Source organism: Vulpes vulpes, chromosome 12 (assembly GCF_048418805.1).
Source record: "Vulpes vulpes isolate BD-2025 chromosome 12, VulVul3, whole genome shotgun sequence".
Taxonomy (NCBI): domain Eukaryota; kingdom Metazoa; phylum Chordata; class Mammalia; order Carnivora; family Canidae; genus Vulpes; species Vulpes vulpes.
In genome coordinates this window covers 75,684,370-75,706,872 of record NC_132791.1, presented here as the reverse complement: position 1 = coordinate 75,706,872, position 22,503 = coordinate 75,684,370, and the positions used below count along the sequence as shown (strand labels likewise).

General features: G+C 42.6%; 2 protein-coding genes across 3 annotated transcripts in view; one reads left to right on the top strand and one right to left on the bottom strand.

Moving 5' to 3' along the window:
• H1-5 (H1.5 linker histone, cluster member) overlaps positions 1-18,822 on the bottom strand; it is a 291,143-nt gene extending 272,321 nt beyond the window's left edge. The window contains exon 1 of the transcript XR_011995633.1: positions 18,707-18,822. The gene's annotated coding sequence lies outside the window, so the exon portion shown is untranslated. The remainder of the gene's footprint in view (positions 1-18,706) is intronic.
• On the top strand, positions 1,906-14,841 carry ZSCAN16 (zinc finger and SCAN domain containing 16). 2 transcript variants are annotated; one of them, XM_025986535.2, is made up of 3 exons: positions 1,906-3,493; positions 4,223-4,361; positions 12,603-14,841. In XM_025986535.2, exons 1-3 carry the CDS (start codon positions 3,107-3,109, stop codon positions 13,121-13,123), a joined length of 1,047 nt encoding a protein of 348 aa, XP_025842320.1. In that variant the 5' UTR covers positions 1,906-3,106; the 3' UTR covers positions 13,124-14,841. The 2 variants fall into 2 exon arrangements, with proteins under 2 accessions (XP_025842320.1, XP_025842319.1); XM_025986534.2 differs by having other exon boundaries at positions 1,906-3,532.
• Positions 18,823-22,503: the final 3,681 nt, after the last annotated feature.

The window sequence follows — 22,503 nt, the reverse complement described above, 5'->3', positions numbered from 1 at the left end:
TGGTGAGTTTTTTATAGATTTATTTACTTATTTTAGAGCTCAAAAACTGGGGGAGAGGCAGAAGGAGAGAGAATCTCAAGCAGAGCAGACTCCCCGGTGAGTGCAGAGCCCAAGGTGGACTTGATCTCACCACCCCGAGATCATGACCTGAACAGAAATCAAGAGTCCATGGCTCAACCTGCTGAGTGACCCAGGTGCCCCTTGTGTAAGTATTTCTATATAAATAATTCCAAGAAGCTAAGTTGCTGGATCAAGAGGTACAGACATACTAATTTTAAAAAGTCTTGCCTTCCAAAAATATACAACCTAAGAGTGCCTGTATGTTCACATACTTTCCAATAGTGAATATGACCAATCTTTTTATCTTTCGTAATCTGAACAATTTAAGAAAATTTTATTGTTTTAATTTAAATTCTTTATTAGTGAACTTGAATGGTCTCTTTGTGTTCTGTAAATGCTCTGTGTGCTGTAAATGTAAGTTGTCAATTTTTCTATTGGTTTGGCGGTATTTTTCTTATTTTTTTTGGAAGAGGTCTTTGTATATTAGGAAAATCAGTCTTGTGTCTTTAGATGGGTGACATTTCACTCTGAGCTTATAATTTAGTTTTTATTTTCTTCATTTAAAATTTCAAATTTTTACATCACCAGTTTCATTTATCTTTTTTTAAAAAAAGATTTTATTCATTTATTCATGAGAGACACAGAGAGAGAGACAGAGACACAGGCAGAGGGAGAAGCAGGCTTGATGCAGGAAGCCTGACATGGGACTGGATCCCAGGTCTTCAGGATCACGCCCTGGACCGAAGGTGGCGCTAAACCGCTGAGCCACCGGGGGTGCCCTTCTTTTTATACATTTTCAGTTGTGTGTCTTTAGGGTTTTATGTCATGATTAGAACCCTCCCCACTCTGAGGTAGCAAGAGCTTCCCAACCTATCTTCCTCCTTCTGTACTTGCCCAGACTTACAAATTTATTTTTAACACAGCAGTCAGAAATTTATTTTCAGTACCTATACCTGAACATGTTACTCCCCTGCTCAGAAACTGAATGACTTCTCATCTTGAAGTAAAAAGAAAAAAAAAAATATATATATATATATATATATCCTTGAACTCACCCAAGACCCTCCTATCTCAGAGACCCTCTCTGTACTCCCAACATCCTTTTGTTACCCTAGCTCCAGCCACTCAAGCATCTTTCCTGTGCCTAAAATATTTCAAACACTCTACACTCCAGGCTGTGCCTTTGCTACCCCTCTCCCTGAAACAGCTTCGAGCCATGTGAAGTGCATGTTTTCTTCTTCTTTTAATGATAGCATTTGGACAGGTATCATGGACAGGTATCCACAATATCACCCCTGATGATACACCCATTCATCTCCCTCAATCTTTGCTCAAATGTCAGTGTACTAGTGAGATTCTTTATGACCACCCTATTTAAAATTGCATTACTTCATTCTCACCCCAAACTTCGTATTTCCTTTATTTCCTCCTTGGCACTAACACTCACCATCTAATACACTATATATTTTTCTTGTTTATTGTCTGCCTCCTTATCTCATACACACAAGCACACATACTAAATTACAAATTCCATGAAGGTAAGGGTATTATTTTCCTTTAAACTATAGTTCCAGCTTCCAGAATAATGCCTTGGCATAGGGGCACTTGGGTGGCTCAGTGATTGAGCGTGTCTGCCTTTGGCTCAGGTCGTGATCCCGAGTTCTGGGATCCAGTCCCACATTGGGCTCCCTGCAGGGAGCCTGCTTCTCCCGCTGCCTATGTCTCTGCCTCTCTCTGTGTATCTCTCATTAATAAATGAATTTTTAAAAAAATCTTTTAAAAAATTGTCTGGCATAGCAGATGAATAATCAGTATTTGGGTAAGAAAGGGAAAAAGGGGGGGAAAAAACTAAGCATTTCTAACCCATCAGATTGGCAAAGATCAAAATATTTTATGAGGTTGCATTGACAAAGACAGGTAAACATGAACATCTCTAGTAGGTTCTATGATTGGTAATTTGGCACTAACAAAAGTACAATGTCCCTACTCTGTACTCTAGTAATTCTATTTCTGGGAATATATTCTATGTAAATACCCTTACACATGAGAAAGATTTATGTTTACAGTAATTTACTGCAGCAGCGTTTCAAGATAAAGATTGAAAACAACCTATATGGCCATCAGTGAAGTAATTATTAATAAATGATGGCACATATAAAAAATACTACGCAATTGTTTGAAAAGGAAAAAAAAAGGCAGGCTCGAGGCAACCCTCTACGCACCATCTCCAGTATTAGCTGCTGGGAAGGCGGAAGCAAGGCGCGGAGATGTTACCATTTGTGCAGGAGGGAAGGAAGGTGCGTGTGTCCGGAGGAACACGGGAGGTCAACACTAGATGCTGGAGAACACGTGTTCTTTTTAAATATTGAGCTGTGATAATGTATTACTTTTCTACACTACGTATTTAATCAGTAATCCTAAGAAATTCTTGAGAGGGAAAATATTTTTAAAGAGAACAGAGGCGCGGCGCCGCCCCCGCACAGCTGGGCGGTGTACGTGGCCGTCCACGGGGTCGTCCATGGGCGGGGCCGGAAGGGAGCCGGGCGCCACCAACGAGGCCCGGCTTCCTAGAGCGGCCGGAAGTGCCGGGGCCCGCGGCGGGGCGCCCCGGTCGGCGGAGTCCGGTCTTTGTTCCGGTGGCGGAGGGGGGGCTGCCGTGGCGCTTGCGTCCGTACGCGCGTCAGGGTGAGTCGGCCGCGTCTCCTGGGCAGGGAAAGGGACGCGGGAGGGCTCCCTCGGCGTGGTCCCCGCGCTTGTGCAGGGGGGACGGGATGAGAGCGGACGCCCGGGAAGCTGCGCCCCGCGGGCCGTGGAATCTGAGTGGTCACTCGGTGCTGACGGGTGCGTGCCGCTTGTCAGTCCCGTGAGAAACCCGAGGATCTCACAGGTGGTCTAAATGAGAGCCTGGTGTCAGACCGTGGCCCCGCGTTGGAAGACGGTCGGTTCGCTCTGGTACCTTCGTGAGTGTCCTGTCCACAGCAGCTTGGTCGTTTCTCTGCGGTAACAGGAGTCCAGCCCCAGAGAGGACTGTCCTCACGCAGCCAGAATGGCCGCAACCCCGAAACCCGAAGAACAGGAAGGACTCGTGATGATCAAGCCCGAAGACCACTCCTGGGCACAGGACGCGATCACCGCAAACTACAGCCCTCACAGGAGGGAGCTCTTCAGGCAGCACTTCAGGAAGCTGTGTTATCAGGACGCTCCCGGACCCCGCGAAGCCCTCTCCCAGCTCTGGGAGCTCTGCCGCCAGTGGCTGAGGCCGGAATACCACACCAAGGAGCAGATTTTAGACCTGCTGGTGTTGGAGCAGTTCCTGAGCATTCTTCCTCGGGACCTGCAAGCGTGGGTGCAGGCGCACCATCCGAAGACAGGAGAGGAGGCGGTCACCGTGCTGGAGGACCTGGAGAGGGAGCTGGAGGAACCGCGCAAGCAGGTGGGAAGGGGACACTCGGCTGTGAAAGAACACCTGAAGGTCTGTAGTAGGTTATCCTAGCGAAGAGCAAGGCTTAGGGAGGGACCTAGCTGCCAGTGTCAAATAACTCAAGTGTGGCTGAGTAAAGACACAGGAAACGGGATTCAGAATCAGTTTGGAAGGCTGGGATCTGGGAGAAGTTACAGGAAGGCAGGTAGGCTTCAGAAGTAAACTAAGAGTTCTCCAACATTCATAGCTATCTATTTAAAAAATGGGCTACCTGGTAAAATACCTCATTTTTATTCTTTTTTTGTACTGTTTTTTAAAATTCAGTGTATGTTTTACACTTTACATATCTTCATTCCTTCTAACCACATTGCAAGAGCTCTGTAAGCACTTCATGCTTGAGGCTATCCTATTGGACAATGCAGTTAGAGAAGAAATGCCCCCATTGGGTGGCAGTTGGACTAGATAATTTTTAAGGTTCTTTCCAAGTCTGAAGACCGTGATCCTGAACCTGTGCCAATCTTTGTGAGACACTGAATTTCACTCTAGAGTGACCTGAGGTGTAGAGAGTAGTTTCTGCCTCTACTTTTTTTAGTCATTATTACTTCTGCACTTCAATGAGAATTTTTCTCTTTTGTGTTCCTGGTCCCTGGCAAATGCTTCTTTTGATCCTCTCTCTGAAGTTCTTTTAAGTTCTTTCACAAAATCTGCCTTATAAGCCTAATCATACTTCATTGTTCCCAGCTACCAGCCAATTCAGAAAGACAGGACATGCTTTTGGACAAGTTGACCCCCTTGGGAAGCCCCCATGAGTCACTGACTACCCAGCTCCGTCCCAAGAAGACTCAGCAGGAGCAGGAATCCGGGGAGCCCCAAAGGAATGGTAAGGAGAAGTTTATGTGTGAGGGAAGATGTGGTTCCTTGTGTTAGGAGCTTTCTCCCTTAATGTTCTCCTTTGCCAAGTTTTCTTGCTAATCCTCCATCTCACTGTGGAAGATTTTATCTCCCCCCCCCACCCTTCTTACCACTGCCTCATCATGGAAAGAATTAAATTTTAGTTTTTCATTAGACTTAAAAGCTGCTTTTTGGCCCAATGGATGGGGGGATGGGATTTAAATACTTAGTAATACCTTTCTGTTTGTTATTGGATGATCCTAGTTCTAAATTCTCTTAAATTTAGATTTTGAGCAGGAGAATTTGACACCTTGTATTAGTCTATTAGACCTACCAGAACAAAATACCACAAGCTGGGTGACTTATACAACAGAAATTTATTTTCTCAGTTGTAGAGGCTGGAAAGTCCAAGATCAAGGTGTTAGCAGGCTTGGTTTCTGGTGAGGCTTCTCTTTGACTCACAGACTTGCTGGGTCTTCACATGGTATTTATTTATTTATGAGAGAGGCAGAGACACAGAGGGAAAAACAGGCTCCATACGGGCTGCCCCACGTGGGACTCGATCCTCTGTCTCCAGGATCGCACCCTGGGCTGCAGGTGGCACCAAACCGCTGAGCCACCTGGGCTGTCCTCCTTAATTACTTCTTAAAGGCCTCTTTTCCAAATGCAGTCACACTGGTGACTTAGAGCTACAACACTAGGGGCAGGGGAAGGCTGGCATGAAAGCATAACATTCTAAGAAAAGCAATTGCTCTGAGTTGATTTTGATTTTGATAAAGAGAATTTTGAAAAATCAAAAGCCAGTAGGGAAGTAGCCAAAGGCAGATGCTTAGCCATGGTATTCCTGAATACCATGCTGAGGAAACAGAATTTCATCCTATCACAGGGATGTTTGTTACATTATTTTATTTAAAGTAGGCTCCATGCTCCAACACTAACACAGGGCTTGAACTCAAAACATTGAGATCAAGACCTGAGCTGAAATCAAATCAAATACTCAACCAACCATCCAGGTGCCCCCCGTTACATTGTTTTACATAGAGATAGAGGAGTGGATGACAGATTGGTGTTTAACAATCACTATCCATGGGCAGCCTGGGTAGCTCAGCGGTTTAACGCCACCTTCAGCCCAGGGCCTTATCCTGGAGCCCTGGGATCAAGTCCCACGTCAGGCTCCCTGCATGGAGCATGCTTCTCCCTCTGCCTGTCTCTGCCTTTCTCTCTCTGTGTCTCTCATGAATAAATAAAATTTAAAAAAAAATCACTATCCATGATTCTACTTTTTTAAAGTTACAAAGAAAGATATTGGAAGGATAGCTCCAAATGTAGACAAAGATTATTTGAAGGTAATGAAATCACAGGTGACTTATTCTTCTCTATTTTCCAAAGTCTGTAAGTAAATGAGGACACCGCTGTAAATAGAAAATAAATAAACACAAAGGGGTTGAGGGGAGACCACTTTCAAATATAGAAGATTATAGACCAGTGCTCGAATAAGGCTGGAAAGAGAAAATTCAAGAGATATTTGTTATTCATTTATTAATGAACAGGTCTGATTAGATACTGATGGTGGGGGTTATTTTAATAAAAATCCAAGTTTGTGACTTGAGCAACTTGCAGATAATGGTGTCAGTAATTGATAGGAAAATCAGAAGGTGGGAATATCTTGTGTGTGAAAACAATGGATTCAGCTTTTATACATGTGAATTTGCTCTATCCCTAAAGCATGCATCCAGTAGGCAATACAGATTAAAATATGGTTCTAGGGGATCCCTGGGTGGCTCAGCGGTTTGGCGCCTGCCTTTGGCCCAGGGCGCAATCCTGGAGTCCTGGGATCGAGTCCTGTGGTCGGGCTCCTGGCATGGAGCCTGCCTCTCCCTCCTCCTGTGTGTCTGCCTCTCTCTCTCTCTCTCTCTCTCTCTCTGTCTGTGTCTATCATTCATAAATAAATAAATAAATGAATGAATGAATGAATATAAATCCTTAAAAATATATATATAAACTTTTAAAAAAATATATGGTTCTAGGGGCACATGGGTGGCTCAGTCAGTTGAGCCTCTAATTCAGCCCAGGTCATGGTCCCAGGATCCTGGGATTGAGCCCTGCATTGGGAATGTGTCCATGCTCAGCAAGGGGTCTGCTTCTCCCTCGACCCTTCCCCCTGCTTGTGCGCACATTCTCTGTCAAATTAAAATCTTTAAAAAAAAAAAAAAGAAATTATATATATATATATATATAATATGGTTCTAGATATGGGAGAAAGATATAGAAGGAGATAAGAGGTTTGGGATTCCTCAGTGGGTACATGATAGAAGACATGGCTATAGGTGAAGTTTACCAAGAAGAATATATATATAAAGTGAGGAGAAGAGAGACACCTGCAATCAAATAGGGATTGGGGATCTGCCTTCCTCTCAGGTCATGATCCCAGGACCAGACTCCATATCAGGCTCCCTGCTCAGTGAGGAGTCTCCTTCTCCCTCTGCCTGTCCCCCTGCTCATGCTCTTTTTTTTTTTTTTTTTTAAGATTTTATTTATTCACGAGAGACACAGAGAGAAGCAGAGACATAGGCAGAGGGAGGAGAAACAGGCTCCGTGTAGAGAGCCTGATGTGGGACTCGATCCTGGGATTCCGGGATCACGCCCTCAGCCAAAGGCAGATGCTCAACCACTGAGCCACCCAGGAGTCCCTCCCTTTCTTCAAATAAATATAAAAAAGAGAGAGCCACATGTAAATTTCTGAGGCATGCCACCATTTGAAGTTTGGGTGGATGAAGAGGATTCTGTAAAGATCAGGGACTGTCAGTTAAGAGAAGCAGGAGAGGATGGTGTCACTAAAGACACCAGGAATTCCAGCCAGCTATAGCCAGTGCTACTAATAGGACACAGGATTAAGAACTGATAAACATCAACTCACTGAATTTGGCATTTAGAAGTTAATGGTAGTCAAAAATAGTTTCAGAAGGCAAAAGGTAAAAGATGCAGACTATTTTAATAAGCTTTAGTAAGCTTAACTATATGGAGTCTTCATCTTTTTTCTGTGAGCAGGCCTAATATAAGAAATTTCTCCGGCAGCCCCGGTGTGGTGCAGCGGTTTAGCGCCGCCTGCAGCCCAGGGCGTGATCCTGGAGAGGATAAAGTCCCACGTCAGGCTCTCTGTATGATGCCTGCTTCTCCCTCTGCCTGTGTCTCTGCCTCTCTGTCTCTATGAATAAATAAATAAAATCTTTAAAAAAAAAAAAGAAAAATTTCTCTCCCTGCTTTTGGGAGGAGACAGGACATGCAGTCAGTCGTAAAATAGGTCACAATAGGGCACTTGGGTGGCTCAGTCAGTTAAGCATCTGCCTTAGGCGCAGGTCTTGAGCTCCATGTTGGGCTCCCTGCTCAGCCAGGAGCCTGCTTTTCTCTCTCCCTCTGCCCCTTCCCCCCCCCCCCTCATGCTCTCTCAGGCTGTCTCTCAAATAAATAAAATATTTTTTTAAAAAGGGGGAATCACAATAATGTAACATGTCAACATGCTAAATTCTATGTAGAACATACAATTATTGATTAAGACTAATAGTCTGTGCAAAACTTTAAGTGCTAGATGGTCTTTCCTTGGTCTTTTTTAATATTTTTGGACTGGTTTCACTCTACAGCATGTTACAAATTCAGAAAAATACACAGTTCCTATACCTAAAATTGTAGAGGCTTATATGTGTTGCTATTATTTTTTTTAAAAAGATTTTATTTATTTCTTCATGAGAGACACACACAGAGAGAGAGAGAGATAGGGAGAGGCAGAAACACAGGCAGAGGGAGAAGCAGGCTCCATGCAGGGAGTCCAATGTGGGACTCGATCCCGGGTCTCCAGGATCACACCCTGGGCTGAAGGCGGCGCTGAGCCACCCGGGCTGCCCTGTGTTGCTATTAAAATAACTTTCCAAGGGAAAATATTAAGTGTCTTTTTTTTTTTTTTTAAAGATATTTATTCATTCATTCATTCATTCATTCATGGAGAAAGGGGGGGGGGGCAGAGGGAGAAGCAAGCTCCCTGCAGGGAGCCTGATGTGGGATTCAATCCCAGGATCCTGGGATCACAACCTGAGCCAAAGGCAGATGTTTAACCACTGAGCCACCCAGGCATCCCTGAATTGTCTTTTCTTAATCTAATCTACTGAAAGGTGCTTCCTGAAATGTAGTTACCGTACGAGGCCTGAGAATTTTTAGGGAATACATTTGTCTGCATTGAACAGTATGAATATGACTTTTTCCCTAAGGTACAACACCAAGAGCCATACACAATTTTTATCTGTGTCACCACCATCAACACACCCCTTACCAAAACAACTGACAAGCAAAATACAAAACCCACCAAAACAATACAAAAACAAAAACAAAACCCTGCAGAAATCATAACACATTTCAAGACGTGTCTCTCAATTTTATTAAAAGCATATTAATGTCTGGTCCAAATCCTCATTTTACATTTGAAGAAATATACCCACAGTGGTTGTGATTTAGTCTGTTTCCAAAGAGTAAAGGCAGAGCTAAGATTACAGTCAGAACCTGGGGCTCCTGCCTGCTGGTCCAGAACAATCATTAACAGCCATCAGGATAATGTACCAAAATTTAGTCACTATCTTTCAAAAATAAGTTTATCATTAAATAAACTTTTACACACTATATCCGGTTTAAAAATTTCATTTTATCCGCACCAGTAAGGTATTTGTATTAGCTGTTGGCTAGGGTAATAGGACTCCTCTCTGTAAACATAACTGGGAATTAAAACAGTAGTACTCCCTTAATACAGAATTATCTTCATAGATGACAGAAAAACTTGGGAGAGCAGAGTATCTTAGAATTCTTTGTAGCACAAATGTGCTAATTTTTAATACTTTAAAATTAAAGTATTTCAAAGGGAACTTTTTGGACATGCTACTCCCCACAACACTGATCCTCCATTACCAATAAATAAAAGTCTCCTTAACTCTGTTCCAGTTTCACTTCACTCAGCTTTTAACCTTGTCCTTGCTCCCCTAGACTGTGAAGCAAGTTGTACACAAGATTTTAGATCCAAATATTTTTCATTTTATCTGCTCTAAAAGGTCTCGAGGGGCACCTAGGTTGGCTCATTCAGTTAAGCATCCAGCTGTTGATTTCAGCTCAAGTCATGAGATCAAGCCCAGTGTTGGGTTCCATGCTCAGCGAGTTGTCTGCTTGAGATTCTCTCTCCCTCTGTCCCTCCTCCCACTTAAGCTCTCCCTTGCACTCCCCCTCCTGCCCCGCCCCCCACCATCACACCATCCCCAAATAAGGAAATCTTTGAAAGGTCTCCTGGAATCCTATTGGCCTGAGCTCAGACTAGCTCGCACTTAGATATATAAATAAAGCTCTGAAACTCCCAACTGACCAAGAAGTAGACTACAGGTCTCTGAGATGAGAAAACTTATATTTGACAATTTCCATACAATATTATTCTGTACATTGTTCAATTGCAGATGTAAGGGAGAGGACTGTCATTTCAATTGCTGACCCATGAAAAACCAACCTTATATTCAAAATGAGAAAGAAAATAGAAAGAAAGCCTTTTGAAGTCCTGGTGGGATTTTTCTCTAGATTTCTTCTGAAATTGTGGGGGAAGACTCATCCTGAGGACTAGTAGATTACACTGAAGATGGTAAACTGACCTTAGAATAAACCTTTTGTTTCTTTTTTTTTTTTTTAATATTCATCTTCAGTAAGCCACAGGAAAGCCAACCACTAGTGACAGCTATATATAAAAGAAGTGGTTGAGGGATCCCTGGGTGGCGCAGCGGTTTGGCGCCTGCCTTTGGCCCAGGGCGCGATCCGGGAGACCCGGGATCAAATCCCACGTCGGGCTCCTGGTGCATGGAGCCTGCTTCTCCCTCTGCCTGTGTCTCTGCCTCTCTCTCTCTGTGTGTGTGTGACTATCATAAATAAATAAAAATTAAAAAAAAAAAAAGTGGTTGAACCAATATGATGATGTTTGAGAACGCTTTTCTTAATGGTATGAGAGTGTCTCTAATTTCCATGATTCACTTAATCATTATTACCCTATTAACTCAGCAATACTCTGTTATACATTATACTTTCACAAACATTTTATCATACATTCCCTCATCTAATCAAACTATGGGTAAAAAGGAGGGCACAGAGGTGATAAGGAAATCAAAATAGGGATGACTGGGTGGCTCAGCATTTGAACATCTGCCTTTCAGCTCAGGGCGTGATCCTAGGATCAAGTCCTACATCAGGCTCCCTGCGTGGAGCCTGCTTCTCCCTCTGCCTATGTCTCTGCCCCTCTCTTTCTCTCTCTCTTTCATGAATAGATAAATAAAATCTTTAAAAAAGAAAGAAAGAAACCAAAATAGTTGTCATCTGCCAAAATTTAAACAATCAGATAATTCCCAGACTGGAATCTAGACCTCCTGGTTCTAATTTAGTCTTTGTCATTTCTAGCCAAAGATAATATGGCATTTAGGTTCCAAAACAATGTCAACTTAGAGCAGATATCCAAACTTTGAGAAAGTCTACTGCCTGGTTTAAAAAAAAAAAAAAAAAGGTCGTTGAGAAGGAACAGATTTGAAGACTGGTAGCAAGGGGATATGGTGATGACAGTGAAGGGCGGACTTACGACATGGCAGTCAGTGAGCCATGTAACCTAGTGTTTTCCACCCCAAGCCCAGGCATTGAAATATCTGGTAGCTCTTGCTGCTGCTTCCATCATGCCAAGTGACCACTGAAAGCAGTAATTAAATGAACTGTTGCACAGTTAGGATTCCTAGATTTGTTGAAATGGTGGTCACAGCATGATGAAATAGGTGACACTTTCTATTCCCACCCAAAATCATCAGAACAGCTATTTTCTCATAAAATTCATCTTAACAAATATTGAGTACTTGCTATCGTGTGCTATTTTGTGCTAAGCTTGGGGTTGAGGACATGGGGAGTAGGAAGAGGGAAAGAGCACATCCAATTTAGGAGATTAGAGAAGACTTCCTGGAGGAGAGAGCATTTGAGATGGACCTTGCATAATAGCTAGGCCTGTGGTTCTCAAAGTGTGTTCCCTGGACCAGCAGTATCTATCACACCAGGAAACTTGTTAGAAATACAAATTCTTGGGGATCCCTGGGTGGCTCAACAGTTTGGCCCCTGCCTTCGGCCCAGGGTGTGATCCTGGAATCCCAGGATCGAGTCCCACATTGGGCTCCCTGCATGGATGGAGCCTGCTTCTCCCTCTGCCTGTCTCTGCCTCTATGTCTCTTATGAATAAATAAATAAAATCTTTTTTAAAAAATGTAAAAAAAAATACAAATTCTTAACCCATACTCCATCTTTTTCAAATCAGAAGTTCTGGGGTCAGAAAGCGTGGCGTTCTGTTTTAATAAGTCATCCAAAGTGATTCTGATGCACAGTAAAGTTTGAGGGAACCACCATGCTAGGATTTGGATGGGAAGAGATGAGAGTGAGGAGATCAGTTTCAGGGGGAAAAAAAAGGATTCAACCCAGCACACCAGACCATCCATTATCACTTCCTGCTAATTTTCCTAACCTACATACTCTTGGTATGCTTTCAATTAATTATTTACACATTCCCCTCCTTTGATGGTTCCCACTCACTACATTCCTTTTAGATTCCTAATCCCAAACTTTTACTCAGTTTTATTGCCACTTAATCACCTGTGTTTTAGGCCCCTGCATGTTTCTCCCAAACTTTTACCTCTGCCCCATCTCTATTCTGTAATCCCCATCGGTCCCTCTTAGTCCCTCACCATTCTGCCTTTGCAAGGGATTATAACCCCCTGATCATTGCCTTTTTCCTCTCTTCTTAGTCTGTTCCCAAATAATGTATCCTGCTGCTGTCTTCCCTACTGGCCTCTTAGTCTCTTTCTTATAATATCAATATATGTTTTGATGGTGCCAAATATCTAGTTTGTGCATTGTATGTGACTTTGTTTTGTTTTTAAATATTTTATTTATTCATGAGACACACAAGGCAGAGACACAGGCAGAGAGAGAAGCAGGCTCCTCACAGGGAGCCCAATGTGGGACTTGATCCCAGAATCCCGGGATCACACCCTGAGCCGAAGGCAGACGCTCAACCACTGAGCCACTCACACATCCCGACATTTTTTATAATACATTTATAACATTTATGTGTTCTTTCTTTCATAGGGTTTGCTTCTCAAACCTAGATTAGGACATGTTTGTGAACTCTTTGTTACAGGTAATAAAACCAGAATTAAGGATGAAGCTCTGTCCCAGAAGGAACATAGGACCAAGGATACAGAATTCCTTGGGAAGATAAATGACAGACTTAACAAAGACATTCTTCAGCATCCTGAATCCAAAGATGCTACTGAAAGTGAAGGTAGATTAGAGTGGCAACAGAAGGAAAGAAGACGCTATGCATGTGATGACTGTGGGAAAAGTTTCAGTCACAGCTCAGACCTTAGTAAGCACAGGAGGACTCACACTGGAGAGAAGCCCTACAAATGCAATGAATGTGGAAAAGCGTTCATTCAACGCTCCCATCTTATTGGACACCACAGAGTACACACTGGAGTGAAACCCTATAAATGTGAAGAATGTGGGAAAGATTTTAGTGGGCGCACAGGTCTTATTCAGCATCAGAGAATCCACACAGGTGAAAAACCCTATGAATGTGATGAGTGTGGGAGGCCTTTCCGCGTAAGTTCAGCCCTGATCAGACATCAAAGAATTCATACCGCAAATAAGCTTTACTAAGATGGTGAAGTAACAGAAGTTCTTCAGCTACTCAGGTCTCCTTAGTTATCAAAGAATATGCCTTAGGAACTATGAGTATCCTGAATGTAGGCAATGATCCTTCAGTCATTAAACATTTCTCTGGCACCAGAGAATATACCTGAGGAAATTTCCTTTTATTTCTAAATTAGTTCAGTTTCTTAAGAAGCATTAAGGGTTATTTTGGAAATGTCTATTGACAGCCTGTTCACTTGCAGCCCAAAATTACCATGTTTCCTGGTTGAAAAATAGTGAATTCTATTTCTCAGCTTTCCTTTTCACTTGACATTCTGTGTATGATGTTAGGGAAAGCATTCACATTTTTCTCTGCCTTCATTTCTCCTTCTGTAGAGGCCTACCAGGTATGTTGTATTAAGTTAAAGCTTCTTTTGACGTTAAAAACTAAAACAAGGGCAGCCCGGGTGGCTCAGTGGTTTAGCGCCGCCTTCAGTCCAGGGCCTGATCCTGGAGTCCCCGGATCGAGTCCCACAACGAGCTCCCTGCATGGAGCCTGCTTCTCCCTCTGCCTGTGTCTCTGCCTCTCTCTCTCTCTCTCTCTCTGTCTCTCATGAATAAATAAATAAAATCTTAAAAAAAAAAAAACTAAAACAATACTAAGTATTTGTTTTCCATCACTACTGATATAATGACCTAAATATTAATCCCCTTTTTATCTTAAAGTAGGGGGTATAATCATTTTGCAGAATTTGTTTGCCTACACTAAAAAAGAGGAAACCATCAGGGACACCTTGGTGGCTCAGCAGTTGAGCGACTGCCTTTGGCTCAGGGCGTGATCCCAGAGTCCCAGGATCGAGTCCCATATCAGACTCCCTGCGTGGAGCCTGCTTCTCCCTCTGCCTATGTCTCTGCCTCTGTGTGTTTCATGAATAAATAAATGAAATCTTTAAAAAGAGGAAACTATCAGAAAACACAGCAGGGCAAGGAAAACGTTCAAGTGGAAAGGAAAGCCTAAGTGATTAGTAGGAGCTGCTGGGACCGGGGATGACAGTAATGAGGATAAGTCACTCTTCTGAGACTCAGGTCCCTCTAAACAGACATGGGGAGGGATTGGTCCAGAACTGCATTGTCCAGTGGAGTAGCCAGTGCCCACACATGGCTGTATAAATTTAAAATTAAATTCACTCAAAGTAGAGATTTCTGTTCCTTAGTGATATTACAGGTCCTCAGCAGCTACATGCAGCTAGCAGCTATTGAACTAAGCAGCACAAATGCATATTTTTATCATCGGGACATTGCTGTCCCAATCGATCAACAGTAATGCGTCTTCCAATTTAGGTATTGTGTAATTCTGAGTTCAGGAAGGTAGTAAAAGAGACACATGAAGAGACTAGTAGCAACAGGAGATAAAATATAAACACTCTAAAAAAGGAATTTAGTAATAACTTATAGCACTTTTTTAATTTTAAAAAAAGTGTATTGTAATTGGATGATTGAAGATTATTAAAGTAAATACAATAACCTAATCTAAATTGAAAGCTTTAGGGGATCTCTGAGTGGCTCAGCGGTTCGGCGCCTGCCTTTGGCCCAGGGCGTGACTCTGGAGTCCCGGGATCGAGTTCCATGTCAGGCCTCTTGCATGGAGCCTGCTTCTCCCTCTGCCTGTGTGTGTCTCTGCCTCTCTCTCTCTCTCTGTCTCTCTCATGAATAAATAAATAAATAAAATCTTTTTTAAAAATAAATTGAGAGCTTTAATTACCCATCAGATACCTATGCTGATAAGAAACTGGCACTCTCAGTTTATTATCTCAATCCAATTTTTTCTTTTTGGCTTGGAAATGTATTAGCAGTTCATGTACTTGCAACAGTTTTACATTCCTAGTTTGAGAATATCATAACATGACAAAAATTGTGCCCAGAGGCCCAGCACATCAAACCACCATGAATCAATGGTTCTAGGAATAGCCATCCCCAGAACAAGCAGGAAGGGATCTAATTTCTTCCTGAAGACAGGAATTACACACACTTGATTCTGTATTGTGACTAAGTAACCACCTGTCATTTCTGTCTCCACTACTACTGGAATATGAATCTTAAGTCACTCCTTGTAACACCATAAAGATAAACTGAACCTTTATATCTTTTGAACGTAATGCTGCTTTTAAAAAGTAAATTTACTTTGTCTACATCAACTGGTAGAAAATTTTAAACCATCAAGTCTCATACTTGTTTTTATGACTTAGAAGTACCTGAGCATGGGATCCCTGGGTGGCTCAGTGGCTTAGTGCCTGCCTTTGGCCCAGGGTACAATCCTGGAGTCCTGGGATCGAGTCCCACATCGGGCTCCCTGCATGGAGCCTGCTTCTGCCTCTGCCTGTGTCTCTGCCTCTCTCTCTATGTCTATCATGAATAAATAAATAAAATCTTAAAAATAAATAAAACTATGCAACATCTTTATAAAAAAAAAAAAAAGGAAGTACCTGAGCAGTATTTTAAAGCATCTGAAGCAAAGGATTTTTAATGGTCCTGAAGAGAAAAGTAAAGTATTAAATCTTTAGTATTAGAAATATCCTTATTTTAAAAATAAAGCTAGATGTTGAATGATAGCTTTTTTTCCCCCTTTATCTTTTGTCTTGCTGAAAAACAAGACAGAAACTGTTGGCAATCTCTGTAAATGAGAAGCAAAGGTACAGGGGATCCCTGGGTGGCTCAGCGGTTTAGCGCCTGCCTTCGGCTCAGGGCGTGATCCTGGAGTCCCGGGATCGAGCACCCGGCATGGAGCCTGCGTCTTTCTCTGTCTCTGTCTCTCTCTCTCTTTCATGAATAAATAAAATCTTTTAAAAAGAGAGAGAGAGAGAAAGAGAAGCAAGGGTACAGGTGAAAGAACGAAAATAATCTCATACAGGCATCAATCACATTTGAGACTGGGTCACAGGATACAAGCCATACAAAGGAAAACATGAACTCCTTATCCCAAGGTACAGAGTCTTACAAGCACAGCGTGTATTATTTCTCTATCCAACAAGTCTCCATTCTCACCCTGACCATAACATTATTTGTTTATAATCAAAAAGCCCATCAACAATGAAAACTAGAAACCTTGACATACTTCAACAAAACAAGCTGTTCTCCCCTGATCCCATAAGGAAATCGTATTGAAGTTCTGAAGGAACAGCTAGCTCAGTCTTCCTCAAATCCTCTAGAGCAAGTTTTCTCCATCTTGATTCTGTTGACATTTTCAGCCAGACCTAGTTCCTTGTACTGTCTTGTCCCCTGCATTGTAGGGCATTTAACGGTATTCTTGGCTTCCAACCACTAGATGCTACTACACCAAGTATAAGCAAGCATTTTTAAGGTGGATCAAATGCCCCCTTGAGGGGCAAAGTCGCCCCCAGTTGAGAACAACTTATCTGTAGAAAAATAATCTGATTTCTGTGACTGTTCCTTATACACAGTAAGATTCGACTTACAGATGGTAAATTTAACTAGCACTGCTTAGACCCTCTTCCTACCCCAAAAATGATTACCGGAGTACCTAAACTAACAGCAATCATGCGGAAGAATTCATCTGCTTTAGGAAGCCATACCTCACTGTTGAAGACCAGGGGAATCTGCCTCAAGACTCTCCTCTTCCCTCTCTGGCATACTTGTGGTGCCACCCTCTCATTTGCCCCCTGACTCAACCAAGAACAAAAACTTTTGATTGAGATCTGCACTGTCCACTATAGTAGCCACCAGGTACACATGGCTATGAAACTAAGGAACTACAATTTTAATTTCACTTAATTTTAATTAAATTTAAAAACATAATTCAATTATTGGAAAACCTTTATGTTTGGTGTAGTTTGGGTATGTGAATCTACTTTTAACATTTTAAATTTTGTATAATCTCAATATAGATTAAGTATTTTCAGTGAAAATTTAATATCTGAATTGAGATGTGCAATAAGTAGAAAAATATAGCATAAAAATTAATGGAAGATATTTCATTAATTTTTATATTGATTGGATATTAACATTTTGAATATACTAGTTTAAATAAAATATGTTATTAGTTTCACCTGTCTTTTTACTTTTTTAATGTGGCTACTAGAAAACCTCATAGGTGGATCACATTATATTCCTATTTATTGGACAGCCTAATCAAGATCTTCTCTACCTCCCATTCTCTATGTTTCAAACCACTTTAATTCTGTGAGACTAAGTTCTATGATGCCAAGGACTGTTTACCTATTTCTTCTTATTGATTTGTTCAACAAGTATTGAGCACATGCTATGTGCTATAGGAGACAAGGACGGGCTGCCTCAAAATGAGGTACCACTATAGCCTTTACATAAGTTACTGAAAAGACAGCTGGTGCAAGGACACTCCTCCCCTCTTCTGTCCCCCTGAAAGCAGAAAATAAATCTCCCATGTGAAAGGTACCAGGAGGTAAGGATACATCCTTAGCACCAGAGATGGGAAATTTAGAGCCCAGAAGGCTGTATAGATACCCCTTGTTACTGTTTACTAATTTACTACCCCAGCCCAAATTCTGTTTAAAATTCCTTACTGATTGAAGCTCCCAAAGTTAAGTTTTCTCTGTCCTCTCAATTCCTTACAAGGTATATTGTCTCTTTGTCTAAAAAGTTTAAAAACTTCCTGCCTTGGTCATTTTTCGGTCTTAAGTTCATTATTGGGCTTCCATCTGGTCTTTCCTCCTGTTAACCTGTCTCCAGTAAACTTAATTCTTAGTCCAAATGGAAGACCACGAAGGGTACAGGAAGAATTTTTCCTCCCCTCCAGCGCCAAACCCTATTCTACGTACTGAGGATATAGCAGGGAACAAGATCTCTGCCCCATGAGCTTATGTTACAGTAAAGGGAGATATTACTTCACACCAGTGAGAATGGCTAGTATCAAAAAGACAAGAAATAACAACTGTTGATGAGGATGTGGAGAAAGAGACCTTGTGCACTGTTGGTGGGAAAGTAAAGTGGTGCAACCACTGTATGACAGTCCTCAAAAAAACTAAAAAGTATATGATCCTGCAATTCCACTTCTGGGTATTTATCCAAAGAAAATAAAAACAATAATAAAGATACACGTGCCCGTGCCCCCATGTTCACCGCAGCATTATTTATGACAGGTAAGATACGGAAACAGCCTAAGTGTCCATTGATGGATGCATGGATAAAGAAATTGTGGTATACACGTACAACAGAATATTACTACTGGTGGTGCCTGGTGGTGCTTTGATAGGCAGGCACACCCTACCGAGAGGGGGCCGAGAAGGCGTGGTGCGCAAACACAACGGCAGACACAGCGGCCCAGGGGCTGCGCATGCGTCCCGCTGGGGCACCGCACAGCTCCCTGCCTAGCCCCGGAGACCCCAAGGCCCTGGAAGAAGGCGGTCGCGTGGGGGGCGCCGCATCCGGACACCCGGGCGGCACACTGGCCCCGAGCGTCCAGCCCCACATTGACTTCCCTTCACAGGTCCGCCACCCTGGGGTGTTTCCAACGATAACCCGTCACGGGCACAGTTACCGCCGTTCCGCCCCGCTCCTTACGTGCAAGCACAGTCTCAGCGCCGGGCCCGCCCCGCCACACCCTGCCCCATCACTCACCACCAGCCCCTCTCTCCCGCGGGTTTCCTAGCCCGAAGCGCCGCTGTTCCCCCGGCGCCAGCCCTTCCAGCCAGCGGCTCCGGAACCATAAGCAACCAGTAACCGGAAGTGGCTACAGTCGTAAGAGCGCCGGGAAAAGGGTTCGGCCTTCCCCGAGGCCAGGAACACTCGGGTTCCAGCCTGAAAGAGGCCAAAAGGCGGGTTTGGGGGGCTCCCGAAGGCTCGGTCAGGCGGCGGGGTAGATTCCCATAAAGCCCCTTGACCGTGGGGCGGGCCAAATCGCCAGGGTTCCACAGGAGGTCCGAGACTGACCGTGGGGACAGGCCTCTGCGCCCCGCGACCTCTCATGTGGAAGAAAAGTGAACGAGAAAAGCAAAACCGGCCGCCCCAAATATGCCTCTTTGATGTAAGGATAGTTTAGGCTGGTTATTATTATTATTATTTTTTTAGAACAAACGACTGGAGCTCTGAAAACCACGTGAGAGTTACTTCATTGTAAGAAATATTTACATGTGTAAGGGAAATTTCCATTTGTAAGGATGTCTCCGGGAGGAAGAGAAGGAAGGACTCCAAACCTCCAGAACCTCTTGTCATAAAGAAGATAACACATCTGTGTAGCAATCCCGTCCTTCAGTACTGTGCTTCACCCAGACCCCAGAAATCTTCATTTGCGAATAGGGCCATTTCACGGATTCACTGAGTTTTCCTGGGTCTCGCACTTGCACAGGCGGTACACCTGTTACTGCCCGGTTTCTCTCCTGTTAACCTGTCTTTTTATTGGGTGTTGGGGGTATCTCAGCCAAAAACCTAGAAGGCTAAGAGGGCAAGCTACTTTGGCTCCCCCCCCCCCCCATAAAAGTAAACTGCAGGACTTGAGTAACAGACAAGCCATGACGAATGGACAAGGTTGTGGTCATTGTCCAAAGGAGCTTCATATATGTGCTCCTTTCAGCACTCTCACCAGACTGGGCACCTGGCACAGGTAGGCTCTTGAGAAGTAGTTACTTGGATGAATAAGGACAGATCTCGGGAGGAAGGAATTAATAAAAAAGAAAGGGGAAGGTGAATCAGATTGATTAAATTTAGCTAGTTGACAAACCATTTTTCCTGTCTGAAATGTATGACATATCTGCATCGTTTAAGGGCCACTGTGTGTTGGAAGTGGGAGAGAGATCTCAGAATATTAAATGAGGAAGATTATGCTCTTTTTAAAAAATATTTTATTTATTTATGTTACAGAGAAGCACAAGCAAGGGGAGCAGGAGAGGGAGAAGCAGGCTCCCCACTGAACAGGGAGGCTGGTGTGGGTCTCCATCCCAGGACTCTGGGATCATGACCTGAGCTGAAGGCAGACACTTAACTGAGCCACCCAGGCACCCACTTATACTCTATTTAAAGATCAAATGCAATAATAGCAAGTAATATAAAATAGAATGTGATAAATAGATTGATAAAATCCTGAGAAGAGAGACCTGTTATTCGAATAACAGACTAGTGTTTAGAATGAGTAAGAAACAATGAGACAAATCCTTGACTTGAGAGTATGAGGGAAGTGTCACAGCAATTAGATGGGGGGGGGGGGACATTCTAGAGGGCAGTAAACACGGAGTTGCTAATGTTAGAAAGAAAGGAAACAATCTACATGTCTATCAATAGGAGAATAATTACATATGCCATATTATATAATAAAATACTATTCGGGGGCTTCTGGGTGGCTTTGTCAGTTAAGCACCTGCCTTTGAGTCAGGTCATGATCCTGCAGTCCTGGGATTGAGCCCCAAGTCAGGCTCTCTGCTCAGTGGGGAATCTGCCTCTTCCTCTCCCTCTGCCCATACCCTCTGCTGTGCTCTCTCACGTGCTCACTCTATCTCAAATAAATAAATAAAATCTTAATAAATAAAATACTATTCAGCAATTAAAATAGCAAATTGTCATTGGAAAAAGTAGTGTCAGGACAATATGTATTCCACATTTCTTAAAAGAAAACTATGTGTATATAGATGTAATTATATGCTGTGCTTGTGCATGTGAAGGAAAAGAATGCACTCCAACCTGAGCAGTGATCCCCTCAGGCTTAGAATTGTGAAGACTTCATAGTATTCTCAAGCTAACAATGTCACCTGCCAGATTCACAAATCCTGAACTGTAGAAGTCACCAGACTCCTGTGACAGAAACAAAGGATTTTATTTAATGACACAAACACTGTGAGCTTCATGTTTCCCTTGTCCTCAGGCCCCCAGTCTTTGCCTTTGCTTAGTGTTTTGGCGCCGCCTTCAGCCCAGGGCGTGATCCTGTAGACCCAAGATAGAGTCCCACGTGGAGCTCCCTGCGTGGAGCCTGTTTCTCCCTCTACCTATGTCTCTGCCTCTCTCTCTCTGCGTGTGTCTCTCATGAATAAAATCTTTTAAAAAAGAGAAAAACTTTATCCTGGTCAAGAAGTAAATCTGGGGGATCCCTGGGTGGCGCAGCGGTTTGGCGCCAGCCTTTGGCCCAGGGCGCGATCCTGGAGACCCGGGATCGAATCCCACATCGGCTCCCGGTGCATGGAGCCTGCTTCTCCCTCTGCCTGTGTCTCTGCCTCTCTCTCTCTCTCTCTGTGTGACTATCATAAATAAATAAAAATTAAAAAAAAAAAAAGTAAATCTGGTTCAAAAGGAGATGCATCAAAAAAAAAAAAAAAAAAAAAAGGAAATACATCTATGAAAAGACAACCTGAAAGAAAATTCATCAGAAGACTTGGAGAAATGTGAGAAATCCTTGGAGAATTTCTTGCAACATTCTAGTTAATAGCATTTGGGGATAAAGATGTCAGCTTTTTTTATATACACGTAGATTCTAATCTTTATCATATTTTGTTATTTTAATCTTTCAAAATATAATTTAGAAAAGGCAAACAAAGAAGTTTAAAATTGTTTTAGTGATAAGGAGAGAAGGAACCACTCATGGTCAGTGATGGAGGAACGATAATGATACTTAAGGAACATGAATCTAGTATAACCATATCTGGGATGGAATAGAGTTATAAAGACTATCTCAAGGCTGCAGTCATATAGATATGAGGTAACTAGAACTGAGAACAGTGGTTATGGTCATGGAAAACAGCAACATTTCAAAGGAGAATCTGCTGTCTCTGATGATTTCTCCTTTACGTCTGTATTTCATCAGAGTAAATCAAGGAAGCCTCTCAAGATGGTATAAGCTGGAAATTGGTAATATTGTTAATAAGATCCCATGGTGTTTACATGGATAACTGAATTTAAGAAAAATAAAGAAAATTCCAAATCCAGATGGTTTCACTGGAGAATTCCACCAAACATTTAAAGAATAGGGGCATCTGGGTGCTTCAGTGATTGAGCCTCTGCCTTCGTATTCGGCTCAGATCATAATCCGAGGATCCTGGAATCCAGTCCTGCAACAGGCTCCCCACAGGGAGCCTGCCTCTCTCTGTGTGTCTCTCATGGATAAATAAAATCTTTTTAAAAATTCAAAAATTAAATAATTCTTATATTAACCTTTCCAGAATACAAAGATCAGATTATACTCTACCCATTTTATGAGGCTAGCATATCTTTGATTCCAAACTTGACTTGGACAGTGTCACTAATGAACAAAAGTTACAAAAATGCAAAAACTAATATTAAGGCAAATCCAACATATTGAAAGGATGACATACATTATAACCAAGTTGGTTTTATTCCAGGAATGCTAGGTTGACTTAACATTAGAGAAAATCAATGTAATTCATATTAACATGTTAAAGGACAAAAATAATACAACACTCAATAGCTTTAGAAAA

Excerpts from the sequence above, each read along its gene's own strand:
- ZSCAN16 (XM_025986534.2), top strand. The coding sequence starts at position 3,107 with ATGGCCGCAACCCCGAAACCCGAAGAACAGGAAGGACTCGTGATGATC. Across the intron at positions 3,533-4,222 it reads CTGTGAAAGAACACCTGAAG|CTACCAGCCAATTCAGAAAG; the intron begins GTCTGTAGTAGG and ends CATTGTTCCCAG. Across the intron at positions 4,362-12,602 it reads CGGGGAGCCCCAAAGGAATG|GTAATAAAACCAGAATTAAG; the intron begins GTAAGGAGAAGT and ends TCTTTGTTACAG.